At 38.8% G+C, this 16,563-nt stretch overlaps 1 protein-coding gene across 2 annotated transcripts in view; it reads left to right on the top strand.

Moving 5' to 3' along the window:
- The first annotated feature begins 1,507 nt into the window (after positions 1 to 1,507).
- Positions 1,508 to 16,563, top strand: part of tox3 (TOX high mobility group box family member 3) — a 47,844-nt gene continuing 32,788 nt past the window's right edge. The window contains exons 1-2 of one of the 2 annotated variants that reach the window (XM_061222320.1): positions 1,508 to 1,713; positions 1,805 to 2,296. In XM_061222320.1, coding sequence (XP_061078304.1) covers positions 2,195 to 2,296 — 102 coding nt within the window. In that variant the 5' untranslated portion in view covers positions 1,508 to 1,713; positions 1,805 to 2,194. Of the gene's footprint in view, positions 2,297 to 16,563 lie in introns of both variants that reach the window. The other variant, XM_061222321.1, reaches the window with a different exon arrangement.

The raw sequence follows: 16,563 nt of genomic DNA, 5'->3' as shown, positions 1-16,563 counted from the left end.
TACAGCATAAATGTATGTAATGTATGTAAAGCTAATTATTCTGCAAGGGTGGGACAGGGTTTACTCGTTTTGACATAATTTCATAGTTTTCTTTTTCATATGTACACGTGTGCTTTTACTACATAACACATGGCCCCAGCTGGATAGATAAAACAGATTGCAACTGCTGTACACATTGGACTGTGGATACAAGCAAGATTGTATCATGGCAACCATACCGTACTGTAAGTTTACTGTATGCATTGCATTGTACTGCTATCTATGTTGTTAAATCTAGAGGGAATAAATTGAAAACACATCTCACATTCAAAAGCACATAATGCACTGGAAGCATATGCACATCCCACACAATCATATTCGCACGGGAAGCAGGTTATACGATTTAAAGGGAAGCGCACTCTGTATGATAATCCTGCTGTGCTCCCAGGAAACAACCCAGGAAGTAAACTCCTGCAAACCCAGCTTTATGACATTAAAGTCAGAAAGGGGGGAGGGGAAGGAATGACTGAATAGAAACACATCCAGCATTTAGGGCTGAGTAAATCTGGAGAACACAGGTCTTGTGTATTCAGCCTCTGATTCAGCACCACTACATCGGGATTAAAGAAAATCAAGTGCGAGGTTTGTTTTGTACTCTGTGCTAACAGATCATATCTTCAGTAACGTGTGTAAAAGTGATTGGCAGGGTGCACAGTGAAGAAAGTGGTGACATGGCCTCCCAACCTGGGGAGTGGGTGAGCTTTTGCAGCCTCTTTGTCATCGCTCTCTTTATGGCTGCTAATGAGCAACACCATTCATTTTCATTTCCCCACCCTCCAGTGCACCCATGCCAACTTTCCAGCGGTAGTAGACTTGGAAGCAGGTGCAATGCCTAATATCTTATGCTTTCCCTAAGTGGAAATAAGGACTCAACATGTCACTAAATGGCACTGAAAGAAATTATTGTTTACATGAAAATAGCAAGCCTGTTGCAAGCTAATCACACTGCAACAAATTGGAATGTAATGTGTGACCTGAAAAAAGAGTGCATGAAAAAGAGAAAGAGAACCAAACTAATGAATAAATGTCCCACGGGTTCAGAAAAATATTAATTACAATTACGCACGAAGGAAATCTGGCAGCCAATATATATTTTTATGTCTTTGCTTGTTTTCAGTCTATTCGGTCCTAAAATATTGTCGTGGAAAATAGCTTAATTACAGTATGTAGCTTGCGAATGGTCTGTACTGTACTGTAGCTCATCCTTTCAAAACATTTGAAGAGATAAAATGAACTCTAACCATGAAAAGGTGTCATAAGTGAAGTACTGAAAAAATACAAACATAGCCTAATACCCCCGTCCAGATTGTAACAGTAACTGGGGCGTGTATTGGAGCGTGTGTTTACCTTGAGGCAGCTGCTGGCTAAACGGGGAGTGGCGATCTGCGCTTGAGGAGTGGCCCCAGTTATTCAGGCGTTTCACTTATTCATAACGTGCAGGAGCTCTGCCAGAGACGGAACGGGGCGCTCCGGCACTTAAAAACTACAAACCGTGACCGTTGTGCTGAAGACTTGTATTATCCGTGTTTCTTAGAGAAGGGCAAGGCAGTAAATATTTTAAAAAGCGAATGTAATCGCCATCACGAGGAAGAGGGAATGCCATTACTCGAGTATCGCACCGAACAACAAACTTGAAAAAGAAAACGAACCAACTGAAACAGGGACGGTACTGAGGTCTGAAGAGTGCTTGAGAGTGGTGACTCGCCATTCTAACCTGAATGGGCTGATAGCCTATATTCTATATTTTGTCTTTCTGTTTTGTCAGCTCCTGTACCGCTGGGCTGGAGAGGTTGTGGAAAGACGCTCTGTACCGGTCGCGTGGCTTCTTTGTGTACAGCAGCTGCTCCTAAATGCATGGGCAAACATTGCGGCTTGGCTCGGATATAACAGTCCCAAAAGGAGAGCCTGAACACTACCATACCTGTGTCTGAGTTTCAAAACTACAAACAAGTATTGCACCAACAAGAGGATTATCAAAACTAGACATTTTACCCCTGTCCCCATCTCTCCCTCCGAACCGTCCCGACAAAAGCTTGCGATCTCTCCCTACAAAGTCACTGTACGTGGATTGTAAAAGAGAGAACACGAGAGAACCTGATACGCGTTTAAATTTGAGATCAGTTCATCAGAGCACTGCTTTAGATTCTGAAAGATCATGGATGTAAGATTTTATCCGTCTGCCGGTGGGAATTCTATTCCCGGAGAGCCGTCGAACCTGGATTTTTCCCACTGCCTGGGTTACTACAACTACAACAAGGTGAAGTGTTAGCATTTTGTTATCGATGTTTTGCACCGTTGTCTCGGTGTGTTCTTTGTGATCACACGCCAATTTGACTTTTATTCAAAACATTTGCATGGCCTCTGTGGTGTTAGAATGATAATTTCGAAGTTTAGAGGTAGCCTACTCAGGTTTTGTTTGTTGTATCTTAGGAGTGTCGTTATTTGAAAGTTCAGATAAGCTTTATGTGGTAAGCTACTTGCATTAAGATATGCATATGTTGCATTAATGCGCTTCCCTAGTTCTGTAGAAACCAATACACCCCTAGTCTAAGACCAGTATGTGTTTTTAAAACGCATTTAACAAAATTCTTGAATGTATCCGTGCACGTCATCTACTACCATGTTATTTCAGTATTTCAAAACCGTGCCCCATGACGCTCAATTCATCTGAATATCTTCCATCAGAAAATGGCATATGAAGTTATTTTATCGCTTTCCCCAAAGTGAGTGCATATGGTGCATGCAAATTAATCCCTAAAGGCTAAATGAGAACTAAATTAGTGGTACCAACTTGTTGCTTCTGATTCCCCTAATGTAGCCCAGACACTCAGAATTGATGCTAGTCAGTCATTTGTGTAAACACACTAACTGTCCTGAACCATAAGTACAAAGTATAGGTAAAGTTATATAGGCCTGACACCAATAGTCTACCCAATTCATTCCGGGCCTAAATTCGACAAACTCTTTATGATCTTTCAAAGTTGTCATCAACGGTTGAAGGGCTGGCATGAACAAAGCATTTTCATTTGCGTTCACATTGCAAGACAATGGCAGATTTCAACCTGGAGGAGGGGTTGTGTTTGGAGGGGGTAGGGTTGGGGTTGGGGGGTGTAATTGAGGTTTATTTTAAGCAAATGTTTTTGATCTCCATTTCAGGAACACCACATGATTTGGAGCTTTGCTAAATAATCCTACACTGCCAACTGTAGTTTTGAAGATGAAGTCATTGTATTTCCTGGGCAGCTAAAGCATAACATATTTTGGAAAGCATTCTTAATGTTCATTTGTTTAGATGACACATTTTCTCCCCTGTCAAAACTGGCCTATGTGAAGCTCACTCATTATGTTTGCCGACAGATTCGCCGAAGTTTGTTATTTAGTTGGTTAATGTTCTTTTTGAGGAACTATTGACAGTCTTTCCTCCGAAGGCCTGTATGTTATGAACAACAATGCATAGGTTTTGTGTTTGGCTGTCGTCAAGGCCCTTTAAACCTTCCCATGTACACAGATAAAAGCTCTTGGCAATTGTGGGAAATCTGAAAGTATTTTGTTTTTAGCCATTTTTTTTGACACATTTGTTGTTATCCAAATCCAATTAGCCAACATCATCCTTGTAAATTATGATGGGTAATTAGGCTTTCCCAGCTGTGTGCCTTGCTTGTGTTTTGTAGATGACTTGGTTGATCCTGTTGAAATGTCCCTTTCCTGGTAAATTTCAAGCTTCAAAACAGAATTCACTAATGTTTGTATGCCTGTGATTTTTGGGCAGAGAGCGTAATCAGTGAGGCACAGGAATGATGGTCTCTGACTGATGATGGAGCAGTTTGTCCCAAAGTAAAGGCTTTTAAATCCTTCCCTACCATTTGCAGGAGAAGTGAGCACTCTGTGGTGCGTAAAACATAATGCAAGGAGCACGCTTTCTAAAACGTGGAGTGCACAGAACACAGCACAGATCTGGGCACATGGACAGGGAAAGAATAACTTGCCAGGCATGCTGCATTAATATTAGCTTGACACCTTTGGCCATGATCTTAGTAGTGCAATAAAAAGCAGACTTGCTCTGCACGTGGAAGTCAAATGTCATATCCTTGTTGCTCATCGTCTTTCCTTGAAATGTGCTTTAGGGATATTCGCTAGAAATAATGCTGGCACTACAACAGACAATATTATTGGAGATATGTAGCTAGTATGTGTTTGATAATGCTGTGTGTGATTACTCATTTCTGGAACCAAAACTAAATGCATGTACTGTAGTATTGATGTTTGGGTCAATCCATGTTTTACTAGAAGCAAGCTAGTGCTGAAGTTGATGACATCTGCATCACTTATTTTGTTTCTTCTGTTTCGTTTGGTTGTATTATTAGTATAATTTAATTATTTTCAAGTTGAATTTAGGGTGTGCAGTCACTCTGTAATTGTCGTCTATGCGATCTAGGTCTAAATTGTACAGCAACTTTGCTTCTTTTTTCTGTGCAATTTGCACATGTGCTACTGCAGGAGCTAATTTAGCCAATTTCTTTGTGCATTCTGGTGTGATGAAAACTAAAGGGCACAATTGTGTAGCAGCAATGTGCAATCAGGCACCACTCCTAGCCTCCCCATCATAAGTCTGCTCACATTGTATTATTAAGTATGAAATGTGTTTTGGCCAATCGACGGCTAGGCTAACGTTTGTTACATGTATATAATCCCTGCATAATCCATCGAATATGCAGATTTATGTTTGTAATACAATTTTTGAGCAGACATTTGTGAATCGATAGTGGAATTACAGGAGATCAAGAGTACCCCTTGTTGTACAGGGAATAGAGGCCCCAACAAAATGGTGATGTGAGTACACTGCTTCACCGTGATCATCTTGATGATACATGTGAACTGCACATAAACAGTATGTTTTTCTCCTTTGAATGGTTTTACCGTTTGCGTGATCTTTGATAAACAGAGAGTGGTATTTAGTGGGTAGCAAGGCCAAATCTTTATTCCCTCTCTTTATTTTTTAAGATGAAAAATACAAAAAATTAACAACAGAATATTGCTTTTGAGAATGTTTATGTGTGCCAGAATATCATTGTGTTCGTGGAACCGTACCTAGACAAAACCAAGTTGAAATACCTTTAAAATGGCTGGGTCTTCGTCTTTGTGTGGTTATTTTGTGCGCTGCAGGCTTCTTCTGTGTTTATTTGGAATGCAATAATATATATTTTCTTCTGTTTGAGTGGTACAGTTTGTGCTTTGATTTGTAACTTGTTTTTAAGCAGCCTTTACAAAAGCTCCAAATAATTATTCAGCTAGATTCATGAATAATTCCTTCTCAAAAGTTGTGCTTGTGAAATAATGAAATTTTAATGACAGTCAGGACTAAAGGCTTCTGAAACTCTTTCAAACATCACAGCTATCTTTATAACTACCAAATAATCCAGCCAAAGGCCACAAGCTGGATTTGTTGCCACAGTCACAACCAATAAACTTGAGTCATTATTTTAAAATGGTTTGAGGAGAAATGGCAGTTGAGCGCAGAAAAAAAATGTTGCAATTCCAGAGATGAGTACTTTGTTGGCCTACATATCACAGTGAAAATGAGCCACTATAATCTTGGAGAACTGTGCAAAAATCCTGATGAAAAGACTCATAATGGCTGATTTAAACCACTCCAGACCAGTGCTGTAGCATGCCTTGTCATTCAGTGAGACCCACACATTATTTCTGTGTTTAATATTCTGTCATCTGGATTGCCTTCAAATTTTGACACATTTGTCACAGCAGGGTGTGCCTTTAATAAAATGCTTTGATTTAAGTTTGACCACAACACAAATAATATTGTGGATACTTCCACTATTCTTGGAGGTAGTTTCAGTTTGTATCCATTATGTTTGGCATTTTTACATTTTATTCAGTGTGTAGGGGATAATCGCTGTGCATGTGTGATGTTATTGTACAGCTATATGGTTACACACTTACATGCATTACAAGTACATGTGGTATTAACTGAAATTAAAGAGCAATATATAGGTAAACCAATCCCTCCTGGAGCAATGTGTGGTTAAGGGCCCAACAGCTGTGCAAATCTTATTGTGGCTAGACTAGGGCTTGAACCTCCAACCTTCCGGGTCCCTGTTATGTAGCTTAGCCACTACACTTTTGAAATGTGTACTGCAGGTATCTGCTTTGGTCATGAATAGCCTTTCAATGTCTTTAAAGACCAACCAAAATAACAAAAAGTAGTATCTTAGATGGTTTCCAAAAGCACTTAGATTTATTTTTTCCTAGGCATGGATTTTGCTATCCTGTTTATGAATTTAATGTATGGCTATGCCGATTTACATTTCTGAAGGTGATCCTATGCAGAGTGAGATGGAGCAATCTCTGACATTTTGGTTCTTTCTAGTTTCATGGATTTGAATGGTAATTCTCACAGGTTTTACATGCTGATGTTCATTGGCTACAGTGGAAACACCATTATCACTAGATGGAATAAAGTCAAGTGCTTCCAGCATACTAGTGATGGTACAGAGTTGTGAACCAGTATAATTTTAATAAGGCACTTTGACAAAGTGTCCTGCTAATGAGAGTGATGTATTATAGGGAGAGTTAATAACATGGGGGTTCTTTACGTTCTTGTATCAGGTACATTTAGCGTATATTTCCTCCCTGCTTGTGTATTGTGTCATTCTGCTTTAAAGGTAGAATAGGTAAGATTTTTGTGTTAAAATATTGTTAGAAAACCATTGTAAATCCCTTCCTATCATTGCAAAAGGCTCACTGACATGTTGACTTTCCCTCTACCTATGTTTATAGTCCTAAAATTCTGGTTTCCAAATATGCAGTTGACGGGCCGGCACTCTACCAAAAAATTGTATAGCTATACAATAACTCAAGCTCATTGGTTGAAAATTGGTTCTTATTGCCACAGCCAATGGCGTTTCAACTTCAGCGCATTCACAGAGAAGGGGTGGAAATGACCTATTTCACCATTAATCGCATTGAGTTGCATATGGATGTGCAGAATAGTGTTAAAGAAGGTTATGAGGAAATGCAGCTGTCAAATACTTTGTAGTGCTTTTACAAATGTAGGATGGTTGCAGTGTAGGATAATGGTTTGCAAATTGTTATTCAGAGTTTGGGGTGCTGTTGCCTTTGAACAAGGTATGTAACTCGAATTGCTTCAGTAAATACCCAGCTGTAGAAATGTGCAAGGGACTCTGGATAAGGGCTGGGCCAATATTTGGTAACAGCGTATAATGTGGTACATAAATGGTAGAGGACTATTTCAGTGCTGTACCAACCATTAGTTCACCTGTTTTAGAGTGCATGTGTTAAGAGTTCCTCTACACAGCATCTCTTGTTAAGACACTACAGCAGTTTCTAAACATGGCATTTTGTTACACACAGTGTGAGCAATGCTGTGGGATCAAATTACTATTCATATGTTAAAGGTTATCCTGTTCAGACAAGATGCATCAGCTCCAGTGTGGGACTACCATGGCTTTATACCACATTGTAAAGTGAAACCAAAAGATCTACAAATCAACACCTTGAATTGTTGTACGCACTTGTACATTTATCATCCTGCTTCATCTTTGCAGCAGATAAGTAATGCTTTAATGCAAGTTTGTCTACGGTGACCTACCAATCCTGCACTTGGACCTCTTTTCTCATGCCCATCAATGGCATACAGTGTCTCACATTTTTCATAAAGTGATAATATCACACAGGAATGGAATTACACAAAACAATGTTTAAAAAAAAAAAAAAAAATGTGTTAGGCAATCAGAATTCTTATCCATACAAATCATATCCATTGGCATCCCCCTCTTGTTGTGATGGAGGGAGTTTCTATGGAAACAGTGTTCACAGCAGCTGCAATATGCTGTTTACACCAATTGAGCAGTCATATGCTAGCATGTTAGCTAAAAAGTTGATGTACTGTAGCTAGCTAGCTTCATGGATCAATTCTGCCCAGGAAAATGGATGGAGCTAAAAGGAAACAAGCCTGGAGTTATACAGTATAGCTGGGAATGGAATATGGAGCTGACCCTTGGGTGAAGTCGAGTACAAATCTTTCTCAGAAGCCATGCAGAGGAAGGGAATGTGAAGTGACATATCGCCCGGGAGTCTCACCGTAGAACTACCATGCAGAAATAAACAAGCATATCAGTGGCTGCATTTTGTCTAAAACCTGTTGCATGTTAACCGTTACAGAAGGAAACCTTCTTTCAATCCATATGTTATAACATAGCCTATTTTAGTGAATTTGTAATAATCTGTCAGGATTATAGGCAATGTTGAGCTTCCGTCGTGAGCTTTCGGTGGTATTGACTAGACAATTGTTGGTAAGAAGAAGGTACCAGAGACTACAGATTACAGCCCCCACCCCATGATCCCCCGGCCTGGTGTTCACACTCCATGGTGGGAATGTATGGGTTAAGCAACTTCCCACACACACTGTGTGTAACTTTGTAGTGTGCACAGCTGGTGCCATTTCATTGTGGGGCACAGCACACAATCTGAACATACTCAGCAGGGCCTGACTTTAAACACTGAGCCAATAAGTGTTTAGTCACACGGTTGCGCTTAAAGTTTGATTAGTTCAACCGAATCACTGTTTTTCATGTTTTATGTTTTTACGTCTAGGAGTGGGGCATGTATATTTCTAAATCTTATATAAGATATTTTTTAAGTCATTTTCTATGTCACGCTGAACACTTTCAGCAGATTTGATCCAAAAATGTGTTTTATCTATTCGATTGTAAATTGTCTTGGAAAGCTTTTTATTCAGATAAAACCTCCCTTGTGCTGTAAATGAACATGCACGGCCGCTTTGCTTCTCTTTCTGTTCTTCCCCTTGAATTCCCCATCATCAGCTTCAGTAACCAAAAGCTTCCATCCTGAAATCTGAAATCTGCATTAAAAATGGTTGCTATGGAAGCTGTGGCTGGATTCAGGAATTGCTTCAGTCTTTATAATGGGACAAACAGAACTAAAATTTATTTCAATTCTTGAAATCTGCATGCTTTCGTAGTGTAGTGATTTTATTTTTCTGTTACTGCTTGAAGTGCCAGCATCAGAAATGCTATGTTTACTTGGCTGTCCTGGCAAAGATCTGATTTGGTATACATTTGCTCCAGAAGGCTTGACCTTGTACAGTATTGTTCCTGATCAACAATGTCACATGCAAAACTATGTCCATCCATCCATCCATCCATTATCCGAACCTGCTTATCCTGAACAGGGTCGCAGGGGGGCTGGAGCACTTTAGATGCATTGTATCTCCTGAAGTGGTATACTGTATGTGTATGCAGGGGTTTAAACATTAAATTATCCTCTAACTTTATTGAACCTTTTGAAGGACAGCCAGTCTTATGACAAAGCACTGGGAGACTTCAATATGCAAACATTCTGCTAACAGAGCACTACTGTAGCTGTCATAAAACAGCCTTAATTCCACTGCTGCTGATAAATAGGCACTGTAATTTTTTTTTTTAAACATCAGCTAGTTTGCCTCTTGTACGCAAATAAAAGAAAAATGCAAGTCACAGCTCCTAAAGAAAAGTGCAGTGTGTTCAAAAAGTTGCAACTCCAGTAAATGTAGGACTAGTAATGCTAATGAATTCCATTGCAAAGTCATTCTGGTGTCAGATGTTTATCAGGTGCTGAAATATACAACTTATCTGTTCTTTTAAAGATGTTATTGCAGTATGGCTTAAAAAGTCAAGATTATGAGTCGCATTGTGTGGCTTTTTTTGAATCAGTAATTGTTTTGTACACAGTTCAGTGATTTAGGACCAACGTATAATATTTGATGTGTTATTTTATTTTACATTATATATATATATAAAACGTTTGTTTAATTTGCCCAGTTTACTTGCACTTTGGGCAATCCCGCAAAACATGAGGGATTGGTACAAATATAATATTTGCTTTTACCTGACTTTAAGGACTAGATTCATTCATCATGCTCCTGCCCAGATTAGCTGCAAAGAAACAAGTGGCAAAGAGCCCAGCAGTCATAAAACTCTGGAAAGCAAAATGATGTGTATGAGCTTGAATTTTTGGTGAAGTATTCTTTAAGTATAACAACGCACATTCACTAATTTCAAAACAATTTCACGTTGACTTTAAGTGGCCACTGTACTTGCAATCTTAGGTCCTAAAGTAGCAATTACTGAATGTCTGAACAACTGTACTCAGTTTAAAATTGCTTTGTAATTGCAGATGTTCTATCGCCAATCAAGAATGTCTGATATTATAATTATGATTATAATTAATCATGATTATTAGACCACTTAATCGTCATTATTTTAATGGTGCTTAGAATTAGCTATTGCTTGCCCATGATCTTTCTACATATAATGTTTTGGAAAAAAACCTTTTGGACAAGGTTTTTTTTTTTTGTTTTAGTTTTTTTCCTTGGATTTGTACTACTCCAGTATTTTACATTTATAATCAAGCAATTCATTTTGTGTTAAAGTTCAGATTCAGTTTGTATAAATCGGCATTTTTATACATTTTGACAATGTGTTTGACTTCATAGATAGACCCTCCATTTTGGAGCACCCTAACGTTTGGCTCCACAGGTGTTTCTGCTTAGTCTAATGTGTTCAATTGCTTTCTTACTGTTGGTGTAAGAGAATTTTAAGTCTCTAGTCTTCTGGGACATCATATACTGTCAAGAGTACTATGAAGTCTGAAGAACTGAACGTCCAGTTTAGTTTGCTAAAAAAGGAACTGGAACAAAGTGTTGGCACGTGTGGAGAAAGAAAGGAAGCACACCACCTCATCTGTGATACATGGTGGAGGTACTGTGGTGGCTTGAAGATGCATGGCTGCCGCTGGAACTGGTTGACTTGTCTTTATTGATGAAAGTTACTGCTGATGGCAGCAGCAGGATGTATTCTGAAGTGTACAGAAAAAACGTATCTGCTCCGATCCAACCAACGGCTCAAAACGCATTGGAAGGTCCTTCACCTTGCTGCCGGACGATGATCCCGATCACATTGATAAAGTAACCAGTGAGTTTTTCAGGGCCAGAAAGTGGAATGCTCTTGACTGGTGAAGTCAAACGCCCGACCTGCATCGAATTGAACATGTGTTTTACTGAGAGGAAGACTGAAAACAAAATGCCCCTGAAACGAACATGAACTGACAAGTCCCTGGCAGAGCATCACCCGGGAAGATGCCCGGTACTTTCTGATAACTCTGAGATCCAGAGTCATTAAATGCAGAGTACTGAAAATGTTTATTTAAGATGAATTGCATAATGAATGAATTTGTCCATCCTTTGGTCCCTTAAAATTGGAGGGGGGAGGTTATGTATAGAAAGGACTGCAATTCCTAAATATGGATGTAAATGCCTTCAAATTAAAGATGATGGTCTGCATGTCAACCTCACACCACGTATTCATCGTTTCTTTTCACGTCCAATGTGCTGGAGTATAGAAAAGTTTTTTTTCCCCCCTCCCTTCTTTTTCTCTATGTGATAAGCTGGCCATTCTGGCTTTGTCTCCCTATATCTCTGACAGGATCAACTTCACTGACCTATTACTGGAAAAAAATCCTTTTGCCCGAGGAACTGGCTTTACTCTGAATTAAGCAGTTTTCAAAGGACAAGTCAATCATCTCCGGATGGGTGACTTAATAAGTGTTTTGTCCTACAGAATGTTCTTCCTTACTGTTAAGAGAAGTATATTTTTAAAAGCGGTGTTGCAGTGAAGTGGCCAGCATGGGGTGTACCTTATACAGCTGTCTTTCCTGAACACATTGAAGTAATCTTTTGCTTCTAACTGCATGCTTCTGCTTGGTATTTGATGTGATTGAACCTGATGTACGTGGAATATAGTGATATAAGGATTGAACATTAAGTACTTGTTTTATCATCAGAAAACAGGATGAACCTGACCTTGTATAAATATCTAGACTAAAATTTTTCAGTAAGTAGTGATCATTGATTCATTGAAATGTATTTCTTTGGGAGAGCTGATTCAATGTGTAATACACTGTACTGTAAATTAAATGAAAAATATTATGCACCATTCTATTTAGTTATTCTAATGAGATACAATATCTTGTAATTCCACTGGGAATGATGGAATTGATAGTTCCACAAAAGTTTTCCAGGTTAGTTAGCAGGAGAATGTGAAGAAAAATAATTTAAATCCTGGCAATAATAAGTGTGCCACATCAGTCTGTTTATTATTTGAAAGTCCTGTTCAATGCGCTGTTAAAGATGAAGGATTTAGCAGGTTACTCTGGGGTTAGACACATACAGTAAGATGTGGGAGTCATACATCATAGCCCTCCAACAACCCTGGATGTCGGTGGTAAAACGGCAAAAGTACTGTGCTTGTCAGGATGAAATCTAAACACATTTTGTTTGCCTACTATTGGTAAGAAACCCACCCATTTCACTTGAGCAACTTACGCATTGTGATTCACATAGCTGGGTCATGACCTACAGATACTGTAATGTTTTCCTTTTGCTGGCAACTACTGCTATTCTCTTAAAACTCCTCTCCTGTCAACCTTCTCTGGAGCATGGAGACACAGCGTCATCTGCTTTGCAAAGGACCATATCATTAGAAGAGACAGACCACTCTCCTCCTGTATTCAGTCAAATCACTGAAATTATTTGTCTGTTTCATAAATTAAATAACATGCTTTCAATCAATATCAGGCTAATAGAAACCGTTTTCTTTTAGACCTTTTGAAGGATGAAATTTTTTAATGTTTTGATGACAATCTCCCAGAATTGTTTATTGTCCCTTACTTCTATCAGAACAATGCTGACTAACTTGTCATTGGCTTTGTTTCTATACTTTCAATGGGCTCCATTGTCTTCTGCATTATTCCCTGTCATGACTGGCATTTCTTTCCGAGAAGCTGAATTCACAGTTCTGACATTTCATATTGGTATTTGGGCTGATATTCTGAGGCAATGGGCTGAAACTGATACAGCGTGAGGGCAGATAATTCCATGCTGCTCCAGTAACTTTTAGAAGACTGAATTTTCCCACTGAATTTTCTTTGAACCAACAGATCAACTTCCTAGAGTGAGAAATTGGATCGGGTTTTACACAGATTTATGAGACCCATTGTGTGAATAAAATTGGTGCAGCTTCAAAATCATTGGAGCTTGTTTTGATGGAGGAGCTGAGACACATTACAGTCATTTTAGTTTGTTTCTTGAAGTTCATTGAATGGGACACATACTGTAGTGATATTCTATTGTGCTTTATTTAAGTAACTCAGCAAATGCAACGATCAAACAATCATCTCACCGTTTAGAACTTATTGTTAATTGACAGCTAATACTGTAACTACTCTTAATATAAGCGGTCTTATATTATTCTATTAACATGCATACTAATATATATATATATATATATGTTGTACAGGTAGCAGTTGAAATTGTACTTCCCTCTAGGGTCTTTCAGCGAACTTATCCCTGGTTATGGGTATGCACTTTGTTGTTTGTTGATAAGAGTGTCTGCCAAATGCCAATAATGTAATGTAAGGTAATGTAATATATATATATATATATATATATATATATATATATATATATATATATATGTATATATATATATATATATATATATATATATATATATATATATATATATATATATATATATATATATAATGTTATTTACCCCAATATATGAAGTAGTGTGCTGGATTTGGTGTGGTGATGTCCATTCAGGTCTCCTGTGAAAGATCTGTCAGTGAGTGATCTGTATGCTGCGCGGTCATACAGCAGTGGAGCAGTGCATTATGGGATCATTCAGTTTTGGAGCGGTGTACTGAGGTCAGGTCACCTCTTGTATCATGAAGCCCTGTTGCTTTAATGGTTAGAAATGGCATTCATTTTCTTGGACCCGGCAATGAAATCTCAGTGGTTGCCCGATGTTACACAAAAGAGTAAAAATAATTTTCTTCAGTAGATAATGTTCCAGTGCAGTGGTCTCGCCCATTTGAATTGAAAGCAGGTCTAATGGTTTGCAGAATTTTTTTTCATTTTTTTTCATTTTTTTTATTTTGTCATTTAGTAGGTTAGCATGCTATACAGCCTACTGCAAGATCTGTTCTCATCATACTTGTCTGGGCTCACACTGAGAAATGGTAGATTGCCCCAACAGTGTGAAGGCAGCCATATATCACAGAGTGGCTACCCTATTAAAGTCTCTACTAATCCAATTTGCTCTGGCATTAATGCTGCCTTTACAGTCGCTTCACCCTATAAATATACCTTAATAGTCTCAACGAAAGCTAATATAAATAGAAAAAGCACCATCATACTCTGTCATATTTTAATTGGATTTTTTTTATCAATGTGCATTAGACTGATAAGAGTATTCTATTACGAGAAATCTTTTGTTTTCCTGTGAAAGTAATTTGTATGTTAGTTTTTCCCCTTTGCAGCAGATAGCATATCTCACAAATCTAAATATTGTAGGGCAAGCTGTAAAATAACACTGCATCGAGTCACCGCAGCATTTTTTTGTGTTTTCGCTCAATGCGTCATCTACTGATATAAAAATCCTGTGTGGAGAATTTGTTCACTTGCTCCTGCATTTTTCTTTTTTGGATTCCTGCGGTATAGATTGAGTTGAAAATCAGAAGATATCAGGCATTTTTGCTGTATTGTGTTCGTTCTCTGTTTATTTCAGTCTTCTCTCTCCCGCAGACTGTCTTAGCTCACAAATGTCATTCAGCTGATACTTTATGTTCCCTTTTCTACTGAAGCATAATGCAATCCCAGGTCTGTGCTGCAGATTGCCATTGCGGCTCCAAGGACACCTTGTTTTAAAACCAGGCAGCTCATTTCGATGCTCTGTCTTTTATGGAGCTTGACTGTACAACCCAAAGCAATTAATCATTTGGCTAGCATGTGGGGAGAAAGAGACACATGGTGAGGCCTGGTATCAAAGTAATGTGAGCAAAGGAATGGAAAATAAAATCCTTTTTCGAAAATCATTTAGTTCACAGAGGCAATAACCAGATGGGTAATGTGTTTAAGCTATCCTCAGTGACATTATACACAAAATGATGCAGGTCTAACATGAGCTTACCAGAATGAAGCCTTTTGTCATCATGGCTAGGTCTTTCCCTGTCAACCCCGAGGTGTGAGGTGGTGTCAGATGTGTGTTGTGTGCTTTTCCTCATATTCATTGAACTTTATGATGTGCTTCTCTCCTTGCATTATTATCTTTGATTCCATGAAGCTGAAACCATACACATATATATATATATATTTTTTTTTTCCCCAAGAGTATAGGTTGCTAACAGACAGTAAAAACAAAAATAAACATTATTATATTTTTTAAAAAAAAACTGTAATTGATGATTCACAGAAAGCACTGTGATCATGGGAAAAGCTGAGGTAATGCTGGTAAAGTCATTCATTTCATAGCCACCAACCATATGGTTTCTGTCATTGCTGGCTCAGCTCTAATATTTATTTCATACACGTATTAAAAGGGGAGAGTGGTTGCTTTGTAGATTGCTTCCAAAAATTGTGCAGTTATTGCTTCATTGCTGATGTGATTTTTTACTGGCCCCAGAAGCATCTTAAACAGAAACCGAACCCACCCTTTCCTCAGGACATAATTGAATGTTGCATTTAGGATGTTCTAATAAAGACCCAATTAGGGCCACTCTGCAGCTGGCTTCCATCTGGGCTTTGAGAAGAGTATTAGTGTGGAGGAAGACCCCCAGCTAGTCACCATGGGCTTGATTTACACTGCCTTACTACTCTGCTTTGGAGACAACTGCGGTGGAATTTTAGATCTCAGCCCACATTTGTTAACAAAACTGCTATTCATTTGAGTCAGTAAGCGATGAACAACTGCTGAACGATGAGCAAACCCTAAGGGTTTTTTTTTTCTCCAATTTTATTCCAATGAGTGGTTGTGATTTGTGCTGCACACAAGAGTGTCACTGTATACTATATGCACTCCCACTTATATCTCATGTCAGGGATTTCACCAATAAACCAGATGTGAACATTTAATGAGATGGGGGGGGGGGGGGGGGGAGTTAGGGGTGAGCAAAGGGAAAAGGAATTATTGGGTGAGTAATCATTAGAAATCATTCAGTTTGCACGACTCTGTAGAAATGCTTTTCACTGCCAACACGCTGCCTTTCAAGGTTTGACATTACCTGGTGAGGAAAAGGTGCAGCTACCAGTTTGAGCTTCATATATACACAGCTGCTTTTCTCTTTCCGTGTTCTGTTCTTTGTCTCAATTTCCACTCCTGTGCCTCATATTGAAACAGACAGCCAAATGACACAAATTAGTTTCTGTGTGCAGAATATAATGATCAGTGGGTTGTCTCCCTCTGAGGACATCTTGCTCAGATTCCCCCCTGGTCTCCCTGTCTTCTGTTGGACTGTGGACTCTCTGATGTATCCTGAGCAGTGCTACAGGCCTGGCTGAAGGGCCTGTCTGATTGGGACTTTGCCCAGAGGGACATTCATTGCTGTAATGAATGAGTTGGTGAGCAGACCAGATCTTGCGCACTGGTG

This window comes from Conger conger, chromosome 15 (assembly GCF_963514075.1).
Source record: "Conger conger chromosome 15, fConCon1.1, whole genome shotgun sequence".
Taxonomy (NCBI): domain Eukaryota; kingdom Metazoa; phylum Chordata; class Actinopteri; order Anguilliformes; family Congridae; genus Conger; species Conger conger.
Note: the sequence above shows the minus strand (reverse complement) of the source record. Positions and strands in the feature narration are given on the sequence as shown.